At 35.1% G+C, this 8621-nt stretch overlaps 1 protein-coding gene and 1 pseudogene across 2 annotated transcripts; both read right to left on the bottom strand.

Moving 5' to 3' along the window:
* Window positions 1-387: 387 nt before the first annotated feature.
* On the bottom strand, window positions 388-3088 carry LOC145950721 (delta(8)-fatty-acid desaturase 2 pseudogene; annotated as a pseudogene).
* A 224-nt stretch (window positions 3089-3312) lies between these two features.
* Window positions 3313-8307, bottom strand: EMB2444 (RNA-binding (RRM/RBD/RNP motifs) family protein). 2 transcript variants are annotated; one of them, XM_020377021.3, is made up of 10 exons: window positions 8158-8307; window positions 7942-8077; window positions 7829-7877; window positions 7667-7755; window positions 7536-7592; window positions 6769-6831; window positions 6610-6675; window positions 5824-5910; window positions 4086-4179; window positions 3313-4001 (listed from the first exon to the last, which is right to left on the bottom strand). In XM_020377021.3, the coding sequence occupies exons 2-10, from the start codon at window positions 8044-8046 to the stop codon at window positions 3529-3531; spliced, it is 1083 nt and encodes a 360-aa protein (XP_020232610.1). In that variant the 5' UTR covers window positions 8047-8077; window positions 8158-8307; the 3' UTR covers window positions 3313-3528. The 2 variants fall into 2 exon arrangements, with proteins under 2 accessions (XP_020232610.1, XP_020232611.1); XM_020377022.3 differs by having other exon boundaries at window positions 7942-8072; window positions 8158-8288.
* Between the last annotated feature and the right edge of the window lie 314 nt (window positions 8308-8621).

The following is an 8621-nucleotide window of genomic DNA, read 5'->3' as shown; positions in this document are numbered from 1 at the left end:
TCAAAGATTGAACCGATAGATTACTAATTGAATCGCATGACTCGATTTTTATTAATTTTTTTTAAAAAAATATTCATGTTGTGTATATTTTATACTTATAAATTTCAATAAATTCATATGATATCATAAATTTCAATTTCTATCTTATTTAAATTATTTTTATTTTTATTTTATATAAAAAAATATATGAAAAAGTTGCATGTTAAATTATATATTAATACAAATTAAAATATAAATAATATGTATATATAATATATACTTGTAACTGATATTACAAAACAATATATATAATATATGCATATATATTATATTATTAAATATATAATTTAAAATTAATAATATATTGTTAAAGTTATTTAAGTTGCATATATTATAAATAAGTGCATTGAAACAAGTGATCATTACTATGACTGATAAGGATCTTTTTTTACTCTCACGAGGAGGGTTTGATTCTTATATTGTGCTTTCCTTTGAATTTCTTTTTAAAAGTAGCATAAAACATCTTTATGGTTGAATTGATCTAACCCTCCAGTTCACTAGTTGAACAAAAAAATTGATCGATTCACTTTGATTTATAACGAGTTGAATGCATAAACAATCTAACTCCAAACTAGAACCGACTGGACTACCGGTTCCTAATTCAATTGGTCCAAGCCGATTTTTAAACATTGGTTATGCTTACCTACTCGCGGCGAAAGCCATCATCTCCCAATAAATTATTTTTTATAGGCTAAAATCCTAATTTGGTCCCTTATAATATTAAAAAAATTTCTATTTTGTCCCACTTTAAATTTTGGTTTCAATTTAATCCCAATTTATTTTAAAATACTTTAATGTGGGACTTCCGTCCAAATTTCACAAAACGGTGTTAAAGGTTCGTGAGAATCACACCCGTGATTCCAAATCACGACCCGTGATTCCAAATCACGACCATGATTCTCACGATCTAGGAATTACTTGAGATTAAGAGGTTCAGAAAGAGGTGGTGCTCCACCTGAAACTACAAGCCACCGCGGAACTAATTCATCCAGGAAGAGAAGCTAAAATCGAGAGTGCCATTAGTTTGTATATGAAACCAATTGGAGCCATTAGGGGGGCCAAGGTAGACCTTGGAGGAGAAATGGTTCAAGTAGAATTGGATGTGCTAAATTTTGGTAACAAAGAAGCTAACAAGACCGAAGAAAGCCCTCTCCCACCAATTTGACAAGAAGGAGATTAAGAGAGGGTACCAAATCCAGAACAAGAGTAGGCCAAGAAGCTCTACTCCTCTATGGTCGACCTTACGGTTGGAGAGCGAGAGGAAGAAGGATTGGGCGAAGGGGTTAAGCCTAGCGAAGCACGTGACAGGGTAAAAGGTGAAATGTTGGTAACTAACAAGAACCCTAGCGAGGGAATCGAAGTTGAGTTTTCGGTCGCAGAAGCGAGAAGTGAGAAAAGTGAAGAAGGAAGAGGAAACGACGAAGAAGGGAAGGTGCTGAAGGTCGGGCATGACGTTGTAGTGGCCGGAGTCGTGGCCAATCCAGCCTCTCTGGATCCAGGCGAAGCCAATAAGGGCTGTGGAGTGGAGGTGGATGGAGGCGCACTCGAAGAGGAGGACACCGGTGACAACGAGGGAGAGGAGGGGGAGGATGAGGGAGAGGAGGGCAAGCGTGGTGTGGCCCTTGCGGTCGAAGAGGCTGGTGTGGGAGAGGTCGGAGAATACATTCTTGCGGGCCTTTACAAATATATTTTGATTGGTCCCCAGGGCGTGAGAATCACGGCTGTGATTTGGAATCACATGCGTGATTCTCATAGACCTTTAACACCGTTTGTGAAATTTAAACGAAAATCCCACATTGAAGTATTTTAAAATAAATTGAGACTAAATTGAAACAAAAAATTAAAGTGGGACCAAATTAAATTTTTTTAATATTATAAAGGATCAAATTAAAATTTTAACTTTTTTTTATTCTAATTAGCCTTCTAATTAATATTCAATATACTGCTAGCCTTAGGTCCAGAATGTTATTATAAGAAGCATCTTCGGCTAGTGTTGAACTAACAAGTTTACTCTTACACCTTCCCCAATTCCCATACTACATGCCTATTGCCTAGTTCTATTTTCACTCACCAGCCCACAAAATGATGGTGAAGTGTCTTTCATCTTCAATTCTATTCGATCTCCTCAAGGTTTAATTTTTTTTTTCAAACACCTTTTTCTTTTTACAATTTTTTATCATTCTTTTTCCGGTCACACAATTACATTTCATTTTATTTACGTTTCCAATATTTTCAAAATTTATATCATTAAAAACTTGTCGGGCATAAATAAAAGTTGGAGTTAAGAAATGAGAAGTTAAATAAAGAAAATCAATCACATAACAAGAATTGGTTTCGTATGATGATCATACACTTAGGAGAGCACCTGCATGTACAAATAGCTCCTAATTCCTATGCTACGTACGTATGATGAGTCTTCGTCTAACCTAGAAGTGGTTATTAAACTTGTTTGATTTGGATGAACGATTTGTAGGCGAGAGGAAGCACGAAAAAACTGGAAACGAAATTTTGGATCCAAATTGCTATTCGTAGTACACTCCTATTTACAGTGTAGACCAGACAATTTTGTTCAAGAAAACACATAAATAATGACATTGATGTAGTAATATCTTTATGCATAGCTCTCGTTCTCTTGTTATGCAGAAAGAAAACGAAAACAGAAAAAAATTAAAGAATTAATCACCTATACATTATCGGTGTAAAGTTTTTTTACACTGACAACTAATTATATCTTTTAATTGTATCATGTCACTATAAACACATTTACTTTTAATAGTGACATGACACAATTAAAAGATATAATTAATTGTTTATACTAACAATGTATAAGTAATTAACTCAAAATTAAATGTATCAAAAGAAAATGTATGGTGTTAAATAATATTTTTAAATATTTTTAACATAATAAAAGATAAATAAATAAATCAATTTATCATTTCAACTGATTTTATTTTTCATTTTCTCTTTAAGGGTGGGAAAAAAAACTTTGTAAACCCCACTCATTGTCCTTTTTTCACCCAAATGGTGAAACACATTTTTCATCCTTTTTCTCTCCACTTATTTTATGTACAAATTAAATAGTATTGATAAACATACTCTTTATAAATCAGGTTTCTAATGTATCATTTTTTTAATAAAAAAAGTAATAAAACAATAAATTTCTGAAAAATTAGGAGAAAAAACAGTCCAAGGAAAAAGTAAGTGTTTTTTTTTTTGCAACACTATTCATACGCATTTTACATTGCCAGACTTCTAGGCATGCATGCTAATTAGTTAAAGCCAAAACTCAAATGTCTCGCTTTTCTGGTCAGGAATAATTATATGATTGTTGACTGTGAAGGACGTTCATATTACAATCTACACTGCAGTTCAGAAATATAACGCAACACAACTAACTAACAATAAATGGGCCAAAATCCAGATTTTGGGGAGTCGGGAAAATCCATATGATTTGCATTCCTTCAATTCAAAGGTGGTGGTATAGCAGGGTTACTGGGGAGGTGGTGGTGGCGGCATTGAGGACTGCAGGTACATAGGCCGTCCACCTTGTTGCTGAGGTGGTGGTGGTCGCCAAACAGGTGGTGGCTGACTTGCCATTACTGCCGGTGGTGGAAGAGGCCTTGGAGGAGCTTGTGGAGGTGGTGGCATCTGCTGCATACCCGGGTGAGGTGGCCTGAACTGCTGGACTTGAGGTGGAGGTGGCATTACGGGTTGTAACATTGTTTGACCTGGCTGTTGCTGATGCCATGTTGGTTGTCCAGCCACCGGCATAGGCTGGAATGCTGCAGCTTGAGGGGGTGGTGGACGAAGGGCAGGAGCAACCCCATTGGCAAAGGGTCGGGGGGGCACTGGAGCAACCCCATTAGCCTGAGGAACATTGGGAAGTGTTGGAGGTCCACTGGCAAATAGAGTATGAGGCCTGCTCTTCTGTGCACTTGGATTACTTGCAGCCAAAACTCTTTCTGCTCCATTGAAGAAATATTAGCAGAACGAACAATATGCGTGAATTAATCCAAAAAATAGATAGTAGCAAGAAAGAGCCTCACCTGCGGGGGTACCATGCCGTTCACCCTTGGTGTCTTTCTTATAAGCATACGACACTGTAATTTGACGATTGCAAAGATATTGTCCATTCATTGCCTACAAAATATAGAAAAAATGAATATCAGTGACGTGGGAATGCTTATTACTTTCTATATTCTACTTTAATGAATGATTTGAATACCCAGACAACAAATTGAAACACAACACTTTTAGTACTTTTTGATACATGCGTTGATATAAAATCAAAAGGGATCATATGCACTTTATCCCCCTGATTTATAGGTTTGATGAAATTTTATGTTACTCCCCAATTTAACATTAATTATGTTAATTTCACCCATTATATCTAACTTAACCTTTGTTAATAGAACAAAATAAACATGTTTCCCACCAGTCTTTATTTTTCATTACAGAATTTGATAATCAATACCACTGGTCATATTAGGCACAAAAAATGTCATATTGGCTTGGCTAAATGGGATACAGATAAGGGTTCATGATTCTGGTCACAGCAACCCTTTTCTCACCCTTCATCATTAAGGCCCATTTCTTTGCCTAATGTTGGGTAGTATTTAGACTTTGTAGAGAATCAATTTAAGTGGTTGGGGCCCAGTCCGTTAGGACTTCCTATAAACATGTTTGTTCTTGACAAGATCGTGGGGAGAACATGCTACAAAAAGCTAGTTTTAGTTGGAGAGCCCAAGGCCCTAAAAAACTCACACTAGAATCTCATACTTCCAATGTGAGACTCAAGTCTCATTCCTTGAAATTGGATCCTAACATCCCACCACAGCCCCTACGCACACACAGGCTGGCTGTGCACTAGCCCTTCCACCAATCTCGGACAAACATTGCAATGCAATGTCATTGCCAGCATCACCACCTATGGTGCTTGTTCGCAGCTGAGAGCATGAAGGAAGGCTCTAATACCAATAGAAAGCATGGGGTTCTAGGGTGAGATTTATAAGGTTTTGGGCTCTCTAAATACAACAATCAGCTTTTGTGGTATGGTTCTTTCAAGGTTCTTATCAATTGGTTTCCTAGAATATCCTCCCATGTTTTTTATGTTACATTTATAATACAGGATCTTATATCCCCAAATGAATTTATGAATTCTTTTTAGTTTCCTAGAGTATCCTCTCATGTGGTAAAAGAAAGACTAATTTCTTCAGGTACAATCAAACACTAGAGCAGGAAACTGTTAGGAACCCAAATTAGAAAAATACAAGAAAAGAGATTTATTTCTTGATTGCAACAAAAGAAAGAATAGGAGAGGTAACTCTCCTCCAATGGTTTCTTCTTCACAAAGGATTTCTCCTTTCACAAAGAGAAAATGCTCAATTTACAAATGAACAAAATGTCAATGAATTCCCTCCCCTTCAATCCTCCTATTTATTTTTGTCACTAACTATAACAAACTAATATTCTAACTAACTCCCCCTTTCCCAAAGTCCTAACAGAAACCCTCTTCCATACATATGAATCTCTAGATCAAATCCAAAACCACATACTGAAGGAATTTGCGTCCCTTCCACTTAGACAAACATGTTGGTCAATGAGTTTACGATTTGGTAAAAGATTGTCAACCATTTATCCTTATATATATATATTGTTCATCATATTTTGGTGAGTTAGTTTCAAATTATGATCCATGTGTGCTGAATAAGTGTAACAAAAGAATGCGAGGCTGGCCTCACACCATATTCCTACAAATAATTCAAACACAAGACTGAGGCATACCTCAATGGCAGAATCAGACGCCTCAAATGAATCATAGCTAATGAAGCCAAAACCTCGGGAATTCCCTGTATCAGGATCTCTCATGATCTGCAACAAAAAACCTTGAACATCAGATCAAATCATATACATAATTTTGAGTAAAATGAATTCCCCCCAAGTAGGGAAGGTTGAGACAGAAGGAGTATAATTTTCTTCACAGTATATGCTTTGCAATACGAGAATAAAAGCATAGCCATTTACAAAAATACACATAGCCACAAAACATCGGTCAGTAATCACATAAAGAGTTGATGAAGATGTTAACTCCAGGAGATTTTAGGACAGTAATCACAAAATAAAATTGCCAATGGACTCGGCCAGAATTAATTATCTAATCCATCAAATAAAATTCTTATCTAACATTCATTGCATTGATCCATCCCATGAATAGTTGTCAAATTGGAATTTTGTATTGTGAATTAGGTCTTTTTCCAGATAGTGAACTGTAAGATTCATTATCAATAATTAAAAATGTCATCAGAAGTACTCTAACATACAATAACATTAGAATCATATATACATTGGTTTTTTGAAGTCAAATAGCTCACTAAATATTGGTTATTTTAATTGGCGTTGGCTTGATACTAAACATTTTTAAACAAACAACATGGTAAATGAGAATAATGACAAATAAGAAAACAGCAAAGCATGAGAAGTATCAGCAACTGCTACTAGCAAGATACTGTGACTTAAGTAACATTAATATGATGAAATTAGACATAATGAAAGATATTTGAAGAGCAAAACCTTCGGATTAGTAACAATAACTCCAAAAGCACTGAAAGTATCATACAAGAGCTTCTCATCTACATCCTGCAGCAACATTAGGAGCACCCATGTTTAAGTCTTGAGTTCAACACATAACTGCATGAGTCTGTTTAAAATTTGCATAATTTGGTGACTTACAGGATCAAGATTGCCAATAAAAAGGTTTGCCCCAACATCCAAGCTCTTTTTATCTTGGGATGCCTAAAACCAAAACATTATAAAATCAATCATGGGCATTGATACAAGATAGAAACATAGCACTGCTTGAACAGAGTACAACAAAGTTTGTAAAAACAAAATACAAATATTAAAGATTAATCACTATGAAAAAAAATAAAATAAGAGATTCAATTATATGAATGATATCTAGGAATAGCATACAATAAGGATTGGGAAAATATAAGTAAAATATTACTAAGTAATTAATTAGCACACATATTGCATCACTTCTGTGCAGGGTTTTAAAATGCCACTGCAACATAAAGGATTTTAGATTCACTACCACAATTGCGGCACATTTTCCCACAATTCCACACTGCAACCACAACTACAACTTAAAATCATGCTTCTGTGGAACAAGTATGTTTAGTTAAAGAAAAAAGTCAGACAAAGATTATCCTACAGTAAGACTCTAAGCCTCAAGTCCTGAAAGACAAGAGAACTAACATTCTCCAAAGGTAGTGGTCATAGAGATTCATGGCGATCATAAATCAAGTTAATGAGCGCTTTGTTTCATTATTTATCTTCATCAATACTCTCAATCACACACGCCAAGCCTATTAGAACGGAATTAAACATAACTTCCATTCAGAAGGGAACCCAAACACAGGAGAGTTGCTATAACTTATAAGCATTCATACTCTAACGATTCCATACTTAAACACCACATACACACAGTAGGATACCTTGTTGACACGGATCGGTTTCCCATAAAGCTTAATCATGTTAAGCACCTTGATGGCCTGCATAGAAGAAAAAGAAAAGCAAGATCAGCGAGAGGATGTTGGGTTCAGAAAAGCGAGTTTCAAATACTTACATAGTCAGCATCTTCTTCACTCCGGAATTCAACAAATCCATAACCCTGATGTTGGTTGGTGACTCTATCTTTTGGAACATAGACATTAACTGAGACAAATTTAAGGAGAGTGAGTTTATTTAAAGTTAAAGCTAAGAAAATGAATGAATGAGAATAACATACCAACTGGACCCGCTTGAACAAACAACTCCCACAATAACTCCTCACTTATCTGCAGCGCAAAGAAAAGGGGTTAACCCTAGAAGTGTGCGAATGATGGAGAATGGGAAGTTTACCTGAGGGTCGAGATTGCCGACATAAGCAGTGGCGTCTTGATTCCTCTCGGCGGCGTGTTGACCGAGCAAATTGGCTCCAACACCAGGCGCAATTCGAGTCGTCATGGAGCAACCCTTGTTATGTTAAGCTTCTATTCTATCATGAATGGATACAAAACAATTACAATTGCAATACATGAGTGTCAAATCGTCGAATAGGTTATGCGCAACACTTACACTTGCGAAAAAGAACAAGAAGCTGAACCAAAACCCACAGCGACGAGAGTGAAACCAATTAGTGGAGCTGAACGTTAGCACACTCTTCATATAAATTCCAACAGAGCGGAACAACGTAACAACTTTGAATTTATTAAAATTTTAAATGAAAATTTGATGTTATTATTATATTTTAATTTTAAATGTAGGATAACGTAACAACTAACTTAATATAAATTTAAATGATTATATATAAGTTATAATAAATACATCAAATTAATATAAAATAATAAATACAAAAAATTATGCGTAAAATTACTTAAATCACAAATCAAATTATATAAATTGATTTGATTTTCTGATATCAGAAATCATGTATAATACAAATTTGATTATTTAATTAATCATGTATAATACGCTTATTTGATTGTATTTTAACTGTATCTTTAAAATTAGATTTCTTTATAACCAAGTTAATTTTGATA

The sequence above is a fragment of the Cajanus cajan genome, chromosome 8, assembly GCF_000230855.2.
Source record: "Cajanus cajan strain Asha chromosome 8, NIPB_CcT2T_4, whole genome shotgun sequence".
In the NCBI taxonomy this organism is placed as follows: Eukaryota; Viridiplantae; Streptophyta; class Magnoliopsida; order Fabales; family Fabaceae; genus Cajanus; species Cajanus cajan.
The sequence above is the reverse complement of the archived record's forward strand: the minus strand, read 5'-3'. Positions and strand labels throughout refer to the sequence as shown.